At 44.5% G+C, this 16,204-nt stretch overlaps 1 protein-coding gene across 1 annotated transcript; it reads left to right on the top strand.

Moving 5' to 3' along the window:
- Window positions 1-221: 221 nt before the first annotated feature.
- LOC116353403 (integrator complex subunit 3-like) lies at window positions 222-15,359 on the top strand. The gene is made up of 25 exons (XM_031788642.1): window positions 222-276; window positions 452-518; window positions 958-1,099; window positions 1,397-1,532; window positions 1,631-1,728; window positions 2,585-2,776; window positions 3,015-3,102; window positions 3,367-3,446; window positions 4,883-4,974; window positions 5,225-5,355; window positions 5,986-6,114; window positions 6,623-6,755; window positions 7,846-7,900; window positions 8,055-8,158; window positions 8,283-8,447; window positions 8,778-8,931; window positions 11,231-11,299; window positions 11,402-11,477; window positions 11,615-11,728; window positions 12,570-12,618; window positions 12,709-12,876; window positions 13,496-13,596; window positions 13,752-13,824; window positions 13,991-14,147; window positions 14,411-15,359. Exons 1-25 carry the CDS (start codon window positions 252-254, stop codon window positions 14,486-14,488), a joined length of 2,676 nt encoding a protein of 891 aa, XP_031644502.1. The 5' UTR covers window positions 222-251; the 3' UTR covers window positions 14,489-15,359.
- Window positions 15,360-16,204: the final 845 nt, after the last annotated feature.

Raw genomic sequence — 16,204 nt, 5'->3', positions numbered from 1 at the left:
AGATCAACCAGATCCTCATGGAGAAGTTCCTCAAGCTGCAGGATGTGTGCCGCACACAGGTCAACAGTTTGTCTCCATGTAGAAAAGGCAGAAACCGTTTTCGTGCTCTCAATACAGTTAGCTTTATTGACACAATACACATGTGGATGTTTTCTAATGAGTAAGTGATTGACTAATGATCTCGCCCTTCAGTTGGTGTGGTTGGTGAGGGAGCTGTGAAGAGTGGCGTGATCGGCGCGGACGGCGTCCTCATGACCCTTATGAAGCAGATCGCAGGTCAGTCCATTCACTGTGTACTGTTGGTTTCACTGCTTTGAGTAGCGTCTTGTTTCACCGTTCCTCTCGCGTCTAAATTGTGTCAAGACAAAATGGCTTCCTCACCTTTTGTCTGTAGTCTCTGTGTTGTTTTGCTTGATTGAGCATCTCTGGATTTTTGTTTTCCTGTGTCCAGGAGGAGACATCACCAGTAAGAACCTGTGGCTGGCTGAGAATGTTCTGGACATACTGCTGGATCAAAGGTGTGTTGGAGAGCGATCAACAGGAAACACTCTTTCGCTCCATTATTGTCATGCAATAAAAGTCAAACTGGTTCATAAGGCAAAAAACGTATCACACACTATTATTATATATATTTTTTAAATATGTCATGCTTTGAAGTAGGCTCACAATACATGAGAAGGGCTTAGCAATAAAAACTGCCAGAAGAAGTGATTTCTGTTGAGTGCTCCAACTCCTTTCTGGCTCATATTAGTACTGTGGGAGTTTTACTTTGTGTGCTCTTCTCGGAAATTTGTCATTGTTGTTAAGCACCCCTCCTTTCCTTGGTTCGCTGAAGCGTGAAGGACCGCCTGAACTCTAGGTTTATAACACACTCACACTTTGGACTTGTTTGGTTTAGCGCACAACAGTCTCTCTACAAGAACTACAATCGTCTCTTGTCTCTTCGTCGTCTCTCAGGGAGTGGGTGCTGAAGAGTGGCATGCTGATAGCCATGTCCGTGTACACCTACCTGCGCCTCATCGTGGACCACGGCACCCCGGCACTGCTGGTCCTCAGACAGAAGGAGGTTGACTTGTGTATCGGCCTGCTCCGAGAGAAGGTGAGGGAGGAGAGGAATGAAGGAGGGAATGATGTAATGGCATACGCAAGGTAAGGAGAAGAGCGATATAGTGAGTAAGGGAATGAGGGCGGAGTAGATTTGGAGCGAAGATGCGTATGGAGTCTTGAGGACAGATGAGAAAGAGGATTTGTGTCATATCGTATATGCCCAAGAACACAGACAAACTTATTATACTGTATCTAGGTTTGACAATGGGGAATTTCCACACAGCAATTCAATAATTGAATGTAATGACATATTCCCCTCTTTCTCTCTCCTCCCCTCATCCCTGTCTAGTTTATGGAGTGTTTTATCATTGGGAGAGACCTGGTGCGTCTGCTGCAGATCGTGGCCCGGATCCCAGAGATGGAGCTACTGTGGAAAGACCTGCTCCACAACCCCCAGGCCCTCAGCCCTCAGTTCACTGGTAAGGGTAAGAGAGTGTCGTTAAGCAGGGGTGGGTCTGTGTGTTTCTGTGTGTGAGACCCGTGGCTCAGTTCTAACTCTCTCTCTCTCTCTCTCGTTCTATAGGTTTGCTGCAGCTCTTGACCGCTCGCACATCCCGCAAGTTCCTGGCTTGTCGCCTCACACCAGACATGGAGACCAAACTGCTCTTCATGACCTCCAGGGTAAACACATACACACACACACACACTACAACACATCTCAGGACAGTACACACAAACACACACGCACTACAACACATCTCAGGGCAGTACACACACACTACAACACAGTACACACACTACAACACGGTACACACACACACACACACACTACAACACATCTCAGAACGGTACACACACACACACTACAACACGGTACACACACACTCTACAACACATCTCAGGACGGTACACACACACACACACACACACTACAACACATCTCATGATGGTACACACACACACTACAACACATCTCAGGACGGTACACACACACACACACACACACACACACACACTACAACAACACATCTCATGATGGTACACACACACACTACAACACATCTCATGATGGTACACACACACACTACAACACATCTCATGATGGTACACACACACACTACAACACATCTCAGGACGGTACACACACACACACTACAACACATCTCAGGACGGTACACACACACACACTACAACACATCTCATGATGGTACACACACACACTACAACACATCTCAGGACGGTACACACACACACACTGCAACACATCTCAGGACGGTACACACACACACACTACAACACATCTCAGGACAGTACACACACACTACAACACATCTCAGGACAGTACACTCACACACACTACAACACATCTCAGGACGGTACACACACACACTACAACACATCTCATGATGGTACACACACACACACTACAACACATCTCAGGATGGTACACACACACACACTGCAACACATCTCATGACGGTACACACACAAAGTACATGCACATACACATTCCTTTATGCCTATCCTCTCCCTGTAGGTGCGATTTGGCCAGCAGAAGCGCTACCAGGACTGGTTCCAGAGACAGTACCTGTCCACGGCAGAGAGCCAGTCGCTGCGCTGTGACCTGATTCGCTACATCTGCGGCGTGGTGCACCCATCCAATGAGGTGCTAAGCTCTGACATCCTGCCCCGCTGGGCTATCATTGGCTGGCTGCTCACCACCTGCACGGTAAGGGGCAGGGCAAAGATTGGTTATAACTTTAAGGCACATTAATGCAAAGATGAGTAATGATTTATTTTATAGTATGCCCAAGATTATTTTCTGTCTAATGTTAATCTAGTAAACAATAAAGCTTTTTGAATTTACCTCGTATTTACAACTATTTACCTGGATTTTACCCATACAGATAATTGTAAAATAGTAATTACATTGAAATATTTAAATGTTTTATTACTTGCGTCTTTAGTCTAACGTGGCGGCCTCGAATGCCAAGCTTGCCCTGTTCTACGACTGGCTCTTCTTCAGCCCAGAGAAGGACAGCATCATGAACATAGGTAAGACGGGGGAACAGAAACCACTACCTGTATCTCTTCGTGTGTAGAGTAAGGGGCCAATGTGCTCAGCTAAATGTTTAGAAGTAGGGAAAACATGCGGGTGTTGGGTTAGTGGTATATTAGAATAACGAGTAAACTGGAACAGAGGTTACAGGATGGACGCATTTCTGCTATCACCTTCTCTATCCGCCACAGAATGCACTTTTGTCTCTTTCTCTTTTCATGGTTGACCCATCCGTTCTCTCTTCCCCCTCCCTCTTTCAGAGCCGGCCATCTTAGTGATGCACCACTCCATGAAGCCTCATCCAGCCATCACTGCCACTCTCCTGGACTTCATGTGTCGGGTGAGTGGGTGCACACATTACACAACGGAGCTCATTCAGATCACTTAACTGTGGTGAATGTACCACTTTTTTAGCTATTCAAAGTGGAATAGACTTTATTGACATGTGCTTCATGCTCAGTGTGTTAGCGAAGCATTAGAGAGCGAAGAGATGTTTTGACATTTCCTGCCGTATTCACTAGAGGTCGACCGATTTAATCGGAATGGCCAATTTAATTAGGGCTGATTTCAAGTTTTCATAGAAATCAGTAATGAGCATTTTTGGACACCGATCATGGCCGATTACATTGCACTCCACGAGGAGACTGCGTGGCAGGCTGACTACCTGTTATGCGAGTGCAGCAAGGAGCCAAGGTAAGGTGCTAGCTAGCATTCAACTTATCTTATGAAAAACAATCAATCTTAATAACATAATCACTAATTAACTACACATGGTTGATGATATTACTAGTTTATCTAGCTTGTCCTGCGTTGCATATAATCGACGCGGTGCCTGTTAATTTATCATTGAATCACAGCCTACTTCGCTGTTTTCGAAATGATAGTTTCCGGATTTGACCATATTAATGACCTACGGCTCGTATTTCTGTGTGTTTATTATATTATAATTAAGTATAAGATTTGATAGAGCAGTCTGACTGAGCGGTAGTAGGCAGCAGCAGGCTCGTAAGCATTCATTCAAACAGCACTTTCCTGCGTTTGACAGCAGCTCTTCGCAATGCTTCAAGCATTGTGCTGTTTATGACTTCAAGCCTATCAACTCACGAGATTAGGCTGGCAATACTAAAGTACCTATTAGAACATCCAATAGTCAAAGGTATAGGAATTACAAATGGTATAGAGAGAAATAGTCCTATAATAACTACAACCTAAAAGGAACCACCAGCTTTCATATGTTCTCATGTTCTGAGCAAGGAACTTAAACATTAGCTTTTTTACATGGCACATATTGCACTTTTACTTTCTTCACTTTGTTTTTGCATTATTTATACCATATTGAACATGTTTCATTTTTTATTTGAGACTAAATTGATTTTATTGATGTATTATATTAAGTTAAAATAAAAGTGTTCATTGTTCATTCAGTATTGTTGTAATTGTCATTATTACAAATATATATGTAAAAATCGTCCGTTTAATCGGTATCGTCCTTTTTTGGTCCTCTAATAATCGGTATCGGCGTTGAAAAATCATAATCGGTTGACCTCTAGTATTCACCCGTTTTGTCTGACTTGGGAAGCGAATGGTACATTTACAGCAGTGAGGAAGTTTAATGATACCTTGCATTGGTGTTAGTTGTGCCATGCTTTAGAGAAGTTGTGGTATTTTGGCGTTTGCGCAGATGCTTGACTCATCAAAAAAAAAAAAACTCTCTCTCTTTCCTTCAACTGATCCTACTCTGTTTTGCTCTCTTCCCCCCCTCTTTCTCCCTCACAGATCATCCCTCACTTTTTCCCCCCTCTGGAGGGGCAGGTGCGGCAGGGTGTCTTCAACTCTCTCACCTTCATCATGGAGAAAAGAGTGCTGGCGTGAGTCATTCTCTCTCACTCGCACACATTCATGCACCCACCACCACCAGCCATCATGGGATATATTTGACATTGGACACAGTTGTACATAAAAAAACATATAACATTTAAATTGAACCTCTGCAGATTTTACATTTTTGATCAAGTGATTTTGGTATCATGAGTGATTTGATTTTATTACATTTTATGTCAGTGAATCTTTATCGCCCTTATTTTAACCCCCTAATCGGTCTGTATTTTCCTCCCTCAGTCATCTAGCTCCTCTGTTTGACAACCCCAAACTGGATCGGGAGCTGCGCTCCATGCTGAGGGAACGCTTCGCAGAGTTCTGCAGTTCTCCCTCACCTCCTACTGAGGGAAGGGATGAAGGTGCAAATGAAAGTAATTCAACTTTTATTTGTTAACATGAATGAATGAATGAACACTGTTGGTGGTCCTTGAAGATGAATTTCTTTACAAGGCTCACTACAGTTACTCACATGCAAAAGAAACATCCCTTCTCTTCAACCATCCTTCCCCAGACATGCACAATAACACCCAAAGACATTTGATGGAGGGATTTGGAAAGAAGCAACCTTTTTCAATCATGCTTCATGGTATAATGTGTAGAGTTGAAACTAGCCTATTTCGAGTAACAGTAGGGAAACTAGGGAAGCCCTAGTCCAAGAGCAGAGGCTGTTATGTGTCAACTGGAAGTGGCTTGGGATAAACGTGTCGGCTGAATGTTCTACCTAGAAAAGTTCCATGAATGTTGAATGTTCCACCGTTTTCAATTCAATACGACTTTATTGAATTGCGTTGAGGTGCAACTAACAGTTAACTTAAATTGTCCCCACTAAATATTGGATGATTAAATTTTGATTTTGAATTAGGTTATCCAGGAAAATAATATGCAGGTGTTTTAAATGTGTATGCATTACACTGTTATTCCAGTGTTGCCTTTATTTGAGAACCTCCTGTGTTTGCTTGCCTCTACTTTACAATGTCGTCTGATCACCCTTTGCTCCTCAGTGAAAATGGAGGAGTCTGTTTCCTTGGAGATGGACAATCATGTTCTGCTTGACAAGGAGGATGGTTGCTACGACAACACGGAGGCTGCCTTCAGCGACGATGAGGAGGAGGTTAACAACAAGGGTGAGGGTAAGGAAGGACAGATTTTATTACTCCACTCAACACAGATACCAGATAATATGTTAGAACCATGTTAACGTTGAACTACACCAGACTCAACACTTAAATGGGTACAATATATTCTGCTGCATTTTACACCAAATGAGCATTATCTAGCTTGCTCCCAAATCTGTCTGTCCTTGCCAACTCCTATGGGTGACAATGACCATAGGAGTTGGATAGACGACACAAACAGATCTAGGACCAGGCCTATCACTAGCATCATCTCAACTCAGATTATCACCCCGTTAGATTTGTTTTGCCTTCGATAGATGAAGCCCTCTTTTAACATAGATGAACCATAATGCCTTAACACTGAGTTTTATCTTAGATGAAGCCAAATCAGAAACTTGCATTTGAAAAACAATTTCGAAACTCATAATCGAATTCAAAAGACTGGAAACATATTAGGGCCTCACTCTGCTTCGTATTCATCCACATCAAGTCATTGGCTGACCTCTCATTTGGGTTATTACAGGCAATAAAAAGCGGGAGTTCAGATTCCACCCAATCAAAGAGGCCGTTATTGAGGAGCCCGCTGACATCACTCCCTTCGTGGATCAGTTGGACGACACAATGAAGGAGAAGGTGTTGCAGTTACAGAAAGGAAGGTTAGTAGAGTGGATGTGACTGGACTCTCACATCGGGACGTGTATTTGTCTAACAAACACACTCACTCAGTTAAATTCAATTAGCCTTATTGGCATAAGACATTGCCAAAGCCAACATCAGTGAACGTGACAAGAGTTGGAGAAGGCCCTAAAAATTGTCAAAGACCCCAGCCACCCCAGTCGTAGACTGTTCTCTCTACTACCGCATGGCAAGCGGTACCGGAGTACCAAGTCTAGAACAAAAAGCCTTCTCAACAGTTTTTGCCCCCAAGCCATAAGACTCCTGAACAGGTAATCAAATGGCTACCCACAGTATTTGCATTGTGTGCCCCCCCCCCCCCCCACACCCTTCTTTTTACGCTGCTGCTACTCTGTTTATCATATATGCATAGTCACTTTAACTATACATTCATGTACATACTACCCCAATTGGTCCGACCAACCAGTGCTCCCTCACATTGGCTAACCGGGCTATCTGCATTGTGTCTCACCCACCATTCGCCAACCCCTCTTTTACGTTACTGCTACTCTGTTCATCATATATGCATAGTCACTTTAACCATAACTACATGTACATACTACCTCAATCAGCTCGACTAACCGGTGTCTGTATGTAGCCTCGCTACTGTTATAGTCTTTTTACTGTTGTTTTATTTCTTTACTTACCTATTGTTCACCTAATACCTTTTTTGCACTATTGGTTAGAGCCTGTAAGTAAGCATTTCACTGTAAGGTCTACCTACACCTGTTGTATTCGGCGCACGTGACAAATAAACTTTGATTTGATTTGATCCCTGCTTTACCCTTTTCTCAGTGGTAACGTGTAGATCTGTATGGATTGGAGAGATGTTGACAATAATGCCATTAGCTCCACTCCTCTGCCTAGCTCACGAGTAGGTTGGCTGCTTTCGGCCATTTTGCTTCCTTTGATTTGGAGAGCCACTTTCATACTTCATCTCTCAGCCATTCACTCCCGTTGCTGTCAATTGTTCTCATTGCTGATTGCAACAACATTGCTGATTGCAGCAGTGGAAATCTTAATCGAAATGGGGTCTTCAATCATTATTTCCTTTCCCCATCTCTCCAACAGTGACACAGAGGCACATTGTGAAGTCATGCAGGAGATAGTGGACCTGGTCCTGGAGGTGAGTCAGCAAGAAAATATACAACAGTGGTTAAATACAGATATTTATTTGGGTAATCGTATATCTTGTGGGGGAAATGGGAATTCTCTGTGGTTTATTGATGTCCCCTTTCTGTCTCTCCTCCCTCATCTCGCTTGCTCTCTCTCTCTCTCAGGAGGACTTTGACTCAGAGCAGATGTCCACTCTGGCCTCCTGTCTGGCTGAGCTCTTCAAGGGCCACTTCAGAGGAGACGTACTGCCTGACGACATCACAGAAGAGTAAGTTAATGTGCGCCTTCTGATGGCGTCAACATGGCCTGGTTAGGGGGTAAGACATGCATTTGTGTATACATGCGAAAAAAGACGAAGTCTATAGAATATTAACTTTGTTTTGTGTTCCCAGGTCGCTGGAGGAGTCTGTGTGTAAACCGGTGTGCCTGGTGTTCAGGAACCTGTGTCAGATGCAGGAGGACAACAGTGGCTTCTCAGTGCTGCTGGAGATGCTGGCGGAGCTCTACCAGAAACAGCCCAAGATCGGCTATCACCTGCTTTACTACCTCAGGGCCAGGTGAAGGGACTGGGTCCACCACACTGCTTAGCATTGGCAAGGAATGGGAGCTCTTAGTTTCAGGGAGGCTGATGGAGTAGTGTGTTAGACATTTTGCTGTCCGCTAGAAATGATTGTTAAAACCGTCCACTGTTTTTTGTTTCTCTAATGCTGCTGGTAATGTTCTTTCTACATTGATAAAGCAGTCAATGGAGACATGTGCCTGGACACATTTTTGCCCTCGCACTGCTCTATTGGTTTAACATCACTTGATCTAATGTTGTTGTAACATTGTTGCAGCATAGCTGTAACCTAGTTCTAACGTTGTTGTAACATTGTCTCCCACCACAGTAAAGCAGCGATGGGGAAGATGAGTCTGTACGAGTCGTTTGCCCAGGCCACAGCGCTGGGAGACCTGCACACCTGTCTCATGATGGACATGAAGGCCTGCCAGGAGGACGACATCAGGCTGCTCTGCTATCTCACACCATCCATCTACACCGAGGTACACACAAACTTCTTCTACGCCGAGGTACACACAAACTTCTACCACGCAGAGGTACACACAAACTTCTTCTACACCGAGGTACACACAAACTTCTTCTACGCCGAGGTACACACAAACTTCTTCTACACCGAGGTACACACAAACTTCTTCTACGCCGGGGTACACACACTTCATCTATGCCGAGGTACACACAAACACACCATCTACGCTGAGGTGTGTACACACAAACATACCATCTATGCAGAGGTACACACAAACCTCTTCTACGCCGAGGTACACACAAACTTCTTCTACGCCGAGGTACACACAAACTTCTACCGCGCAGAGGTACACACAAACTTCTTCTACACCGAGGTACACACAAACTTCTTCTACGCAGAGGTACACACAAACTTCTTCTACGCCGAGGTACACACAAACCTCTTCTACGCCGAGGTACACACAAACTCCTTCTACGCCGAGGTACACACAAACTTCTACCACGCAGAGGTACACACAAACTTCTTCTACACCGAGGTACACACAAACTTTTTCTACGCCGAGGTACACACAAACTTCTTCTACGCCGAGGTATACACAAACTTCTTCTACGCCGAGGTACACACAAACTTCTACCACGCAGAGGTACACACAAACTTCTTCTACACCGAGGTACACACAAACTTCTTCTACGCCGAGGTACACACAAACTTCTTCTACGCCGAGGTACACACACTTCATCTATGCCGAGGTACACACAAACACACCATCTATGCAGAGGTACACACAAACCTCTTCTACGCCGAGGTACACACAAACTTCTTCTACGCCGAGGTACACACAAACTTCTACCACGCAGAGGTACACACAAACTTCTTCTACACCGAGGTACACACAAACTTCTTCTACGCCGAGGTACACACAAACCTCTTCTACGCCGAGGTACACACAAACTTATTCTACGCCGAGGTACACACAAACTTCTACCACGCAGAGGTACACACAAACTTCTTCTACACCGAGGTACACACAAACGTCTTCTACGCCGAGGTACACACAAACCTCTTCTACGCCGAGGTACACACAAACTTATTATACGCCGAGGTACACACAAACTTCTACCACGCAGAGGTACACACAAACTTCTTCTACGCCGAGGTACACACAAACTTCTACCGCGCAGAGGTACACACAAACTTCTACCGCGCAGAGGTACACACAAACTTCTTCTACGCCGAGGTACACACAAACTTCTTCTACGCCGAGGTACACACAAACTTCTACCGCGCAGAGGTACACACAAACTTCTTCTACACCGAGGTACACACAAACTTCTTCTACGCAGAGGTACACACAAACTTCTTCTACGCCGAGGTACACACAAACCTCTTCTACGCCGAGGTACACACAAACTCCTTCTACGCCGAGGTACACACAAACTTCTACCACGCAGAGGTACACACAAACTTCTTCTACACCGAGGTACACACAAACTTCTTCTATGCCGAGGTACACACAAACTTCTTCTACGCCGAGGTACACACAAACTTCTTCTACGCCGAGGTACACACAAACTTCTTCTACGCCGAGGTACACACAAACTTCTTCTACGCCGAGGTACACACAAACTTCTACCACGCAGAGGTACACACAAACTTCTTCTACACCGAGGTACACACAAACGTCTTCTACGCCGAGGTACACACAAACTTCTTCTACGCCGAGGTACACACACTTCATCTATGCCGGGGTACACACAAACACACCATCTACGCCGAGGTGCGTACACACACAGAGACAACATCTACAGTGCCTTGAGAAAGTATTCACACCCCTTGACTTTTTCCACATTTTGTTGTTAGATTGAATTTTAAATGGATTAAATTGAGATGTTGTGTCACCTACACACAATACCCCATAATGTCAAAGTGGAATCATGGTTTTAAAAATGTTTACAAATGAAGAGTTGAAATGTCTTGACCCAATAAGTATTCAACCCTTTTGTTATGGCAAGCCTAAATAAGTTCAGGTGTAAAAAATATTGTACAATCCAGGTGTGCAACGCTCTTAGAGACTTGTAATCGCTGCCAAAGGTGATTTTAACATGTATTGACTCTGGGTTGAATACCTATCTAATCACGATATAGTAGTGTTTTTTTTATTTTTTTTTAGGATTTTTTTTCCACTTTATGTAGATTGTTGACAAAAAATGACATTCATTTTAGTCCTACTTTGTAACACAACAAAATGTGGAAAAGGTCAAGGGGTGTAAGTACTGAAGGCACTGTTACACTATATCTCCCTCCTCTCTCTGTAGTTCCCAGATGAGACATTGCGCAGTGGAGAGCTACTCAACATGATTGTAGCAGTCATCGATTCAACACAGGTAATTTAACCACACACACACACAAAAATATACAATACTGCATAGTATTTTTCTCCTTCAACCCTCCCATTCCACCCCCCCAACTCTTTTTGTCTCTTTCAGCTTCAGGAGCTGATGTGTCACGTGATGATTGGCAATCTGGTGATGTTCCGCAAGGACTCTGTCCTCAATATCCTCAGTGAGTCACATATAATGTCAGACACACACACACACACACACCAAAAACACACACAGATAGAGAAAAACAGATTCATAGTGCATGTGTATGAACTGTGTGCTTGTCTCACTGTAAGAAATATTGTCTCTGCCCTACAGTCCAGTCTCTGGAATGGGAGACGTTTGAGCAGTACAGTGCCTGGCAGCTCTTCCTGGCCCACAGCATTCCACTGGAGACTATTATCCCCATCCTGCAGCACCTCAAGTACAAAGGTGAGATACACACAATGGCCTAGATAGACACTGCTCTCCGCTATTAGCTAAATCGCTAAGACCGTTGACCCCTTCAACAGTGCCCTTGTCGTCTTTTGTTTGGTACACATCCCTGCGTCCCCACCATCACACAATTACTGTTTATGCAATCCAAAAATGTTCCATTATTAGTTGCAATCTGTGTCAGGTGGGTGTCATTTGAAAGCCTATTCTATTGCTAACGTGGCTATCAAAGTTATAAAATATGGTCTTACAGTGTTAGGCTTTCAAAAGGCAGAGTGTAATTAAGACAGAGTGTAATTCTGGTGCGCATAGAATTAAGTCGTGACTGCATTCAAGTGCATGTTCCGTGGCTAATTTTCTTCACAAATACAACAAAGGCTCATTCTGTTCAGGACAACCCAGGGTAGAACACATGTCATCCTGTGAATCAAACATAGCGATTGTAAATGTTGATACTGTAAATTACATTCGTTTTCAAATATGGAAATGTGAAGTGCCCATTTGGACTCACAGGTGCATTTCCCTCACTCAGACAACACATAGCGAAAAGTAGCCCATTTAGGGGCTGGAGGGCGCATCTTTTGTACTCAAGTTTACAACGGTTGTCAGTCAAAACACACAGCGCTGGGAAGTGGAGAACCTGTGTTCTGACATCCATGTATAGCATGTTGACTGTACAGCTTCTGCATTATAAATTAGGCTCTCTCAATGACAAAATGTGAATATTTGGGCTGGGTATGCTATTGACCTTCACTAAAATGAGTTAATGGTTCTACACTGTACTTTCCTGGTATTACCACTGGCATAATATTCTTACGTTGTACCTCTTCCTGTCCAGAACACCCAGAAGCACTCTCCTGTTTGCTGTTGCAACTACGCAGGGAAAAGTAAGCTATATTTACAGGTACATACTGTATCTCTGCAAATGAATACAGTGGCATCGGTAATGATCCCTGTGGTGCTCCTTCCCCCTTTAGACCCAGTGGTGAGATGGTGAAGATGGTGCTGAGTCGGCCCTGCCACCCGGAGGACCAGTTCACCACCAGTATCCTGCGCCACTGGGCGGCCAAGCACGACGACGTCCTGGGGGAACATATCAAGGCCCTGCTCATCAAGAACAACAACATGCCACGCAAACGCCAGAGGTGACTACGAGTCCACCACTTTCACTTTTTAAGGAGATGGAGTTTTTACCTTAATCTTAATAGTTTTCTTTACCTCCAGAGAAGGTCTTTGATGACTTGTTACATCAATCCACTGTTTGGATATTGCTAATGTCGGCATCCAATTGGTTCACGCTTCATAAACGCATAGCTCACACACATACTTCAATTCAACTTATAGCACAACAATATCAGTCCAGAAGATCTGTGTTCGACTCAGTTCTGTCTAAAGATTTTTCATTCTGTTTCCAACGAAGTTTTCATACTCGCATTCCATGCATTGTTTACTTCACAGTGCTTTCTGTATCTCTCGGGGGTAAGAAAAACCATTGATTGGTGTGAAAGTCCAGAAATCTGTAACTGAAGAGACACACGTGGGTTTAAAGGCTTCAGTGTTATGTTCTAATGGTCCTGTTCATTGAGCTTTTGTTGGTTTTGACTGCACTGCAGATAGCCTGTCTGGTCTTGGTTATTAGTTGAATCGGTCTTTAAATGCTGGGCTTGAACAAAAGCCTGCACACTGTGTTTGTGACTGATAGGTTAAAGCCTGGTAACAAGAGTAAGAGGAAAGACTGTTATTGTCTGTGTGTGTGTCTCCCAGTCTGCGCAGCTCCAGCAGTAAACTGGCCCAGCTGACCCTGGAACAGATCCTGGAGCACATGGACAACCTGAGGCTGAACCTCAGCAACACCAAGAACAGCTGTGAGACACACACACACTGTTTTACTATTCTAAAACACACACATCTGTCCTGCAATAGCAGCAAACTAACACCACATTATACACCAACCTCAGTGTCCCCCAAACTCGCCTCTAACCCAGTGAACTCTGACCCTACTCTGTCTGTGGGTCCCCAGTCTTCACACAGACTCCCATCCTGCAGGCACTGCAGCATGTCCAGGCCAGCTGTGACGAGGCCCACAAGATGAGGTGAGACCCCAGACTCTCTCACTGTCCTCGGGGGATCATTTCAAGCTACTATGACTGCGCTGAGATACTCTGTATTTTTATTACACACAGTTTCCTATGTGTCTTATAGTGGCTTAACAGTATGACAGGATTCTGAATGTGTCCCTCCTTTCTGTCTCCGCCTCAGATTCAGCGACCTCTTTTCATTGGCCGAGGAGTACGAAGAGCCCTCCTCCAAGCCTCCCAAGTCACGGCGCAAGGCCCCCGCCTCCTCCCCGCGGTCGCGTAAGGGAGCGGTCACCCCTGTGAGCAACGAGGAAGAGAGCGCGTCTAGCAGTGCCTCGGTAGGTCTTCCAAAGGCAACTTCCTTTTTAAATCCTGTTTAGAAGCTGCGTTAAGATGAGCCTTACATAGCCCCATACCCTTGTACACTCCAGAACCAGGATTAGATTTAGGTTTTGTTAATTGCTAATTAACAGAATAACTATTTTGTGCCTCCCTCAGCTGTCACTATAATTTGTTTTATTTTAAGCTTTCCTGGTTTCAGAAGCTATTTCTGTCTCCACTTGTTCCTCCAACCTCCTTTTTATTTCCACCCCTACTCCAGGAGGAAGAGGACTCCAAACCCAAAGCCCCCAAGAGGAAGAGGAAAGGCTCATCTGCGGTGGCCTCGGACAGCGACTGACAGCCCCACAACCAACCCGCTCCCACCTGTCATAGTGACATCCCTGTAGACAGGACCATCAGCCAACCAGCTTCTCCAAACCACTGAGGAAACCCCGCCCCCAGAGACACTCAACAAGAGGGGTCGGAGCTCCTCCGCGTGGACTCTAGTGCTACTGGCCGGAGCCATGGAGACACTCGACCTCACCTCTCACTGGTCATTGGCTGCTTTGTCAGTTGGTCTGGCTGGATTGGTCAGGGGGAGCATTCCGAGGGGAAATGCCAGTCGCTGTGGCACAGACTGACAGAAGTACTGTTACGAGAGGGATATCTATATCCTTGAGGAAAGGATTACATGACTAGACTGGATGTTTGGGGGGTAAATGTGTTGCTCTATTGTCACTTAGTTGTCCGCCTATCACACTGCACTTAGAGACATCAGACAAAGCATTTTATAAGCCATGACCATGATGACCGACCAACCAGCAAGAGCATCCAGTCCAGGCGATTTTAACAGAGGCACGTGTCAAAGATTTAAGTGATTCCTACCGTTTTGGGGGAAGGGGGGGGGGGGGGGGGTGCGAGAGTTGAAGTGGGGAGAAAGTCACCTTTGTCCCAATCCCATAGAGAAAAATGTTCCTACCCACATCTGAAAAACTCAACATGCCTGTTCACCCTTCATTTCTGATTGGCAAGAAGGGAGACCATGGACACGCTCTCATTGGATCATTTTAACCAGATGGTTGGACTGTATGCGAGGTCAGAAATAAAAGACTGTATGAATGGAGGAGCCGGATGTAGTTGCTGAACTTTTTAATGGAAATGTCTTTCTACTGAACTATTTTCATAAAAGATCATAACAATTAAAAAAAAAGGGCTACAAAAAAATAGAACCAAGTGGTGGAAACAGTCTTATGTTATGTGTTTGAATGTTTTCACTACCCAGAACAGAATGACTGTCAGAGTGCTGCAATGAATGAGTAGCCAAGTGTATCGATAGCTATAGCGTTTTATTCTTCTTAGCAGCTCGTCTATTTTAATTTAGTAATATTTCGCTTTCTGGTCATAGTAACATGAATTTGTGCATGTGGGGACTCGACTTTCGCCAGCAGGTGGGGGGGGGGCATCCAACTCGGAAATCTTTCTGGAACTTTGACTTTCCAACCTGAATGACGTCATGATTAGACCGTTCTCTTTCGAATGCACGGTAACAGATGCAGGTACCATCAGTCCAGTCAATTTATGCTCAGCTGTGCCTCGCAAGTGCTGCACCAACGAAGCTATTTCGTTAAAGGTCGAGTTTTGAAATACATTGGCAGACATGGCATTTAGCCAATATGTTTTGACTGCGAAAGTGATGTTGACTCAAGGTTGGTTACCACTGCTTTAACAGATTCAAATCCAAAGATAACTAGGTATACGTGTTTCCACTGATAGACTTAATTTATTAAAAATCATTTTTTTAGTCAAGTAAGAACATTATTATTTACAAGTTTCTATCAAGTTGTTATTCCTTACGTACATCAAAGCACACGTTGAGATGAATGTGAATGTACAAGATTGAAACATTTACTTAAGTGATAATGCCCGAGAAGCCGGTGTTGAGGATATATTGGCACGGGCGTTGTAAGGCCCAGTGAGTCAAAGTCGAGACTGAGAAATGCTGCCTGCCTCATCCCAACTCCTACACATTCATTACTATGGGACAGTTGGAGATAGTTACGCACGCCTCTGAAGA

The sequence above is a fragment of the Oncorhynchus kisutch genome, linkage group LG14 (assembly GCF_002021735.2).
Source record: "Oncorhynchus kisutch isolate 150728-3 linkage group LG14, Okis_V2, whole genome shotgun sequence".
Taxonomy (NCBI): domain Eukaryota; kingdom Metazoa; phylum Chordata; class Actinopteri; order Salmoniformes; family Salmonidae; genus Oncorhynchus; species Oncorhynchus kisutch.
Note: the sequence above shows the minus strand (reverse complement) of the source record. Positions and strands in the feature narration are given on the sequence as shown.

Coding starts and splice junctions, on each gene's coding strand:
- LOC116353403 (XM_031788642.1), top strand. CDS start 252: ATGACCCTTATGAAGCAGATCGCAG. Junction 1,729..2,584: donor TGCTCTTCATGACCTCCAGG/GTAAACACATAC, acceptor CTCTCCCTGTAG/GTGCGATTTGGCCAGCAGAA. Junction 3,103..3,366: donor GGACAGCATCATGAACATAG/GTAAGACGGGGG, acceptor TCCCTCTTTCAG/AGCCGGCCATCTTAGTGATG.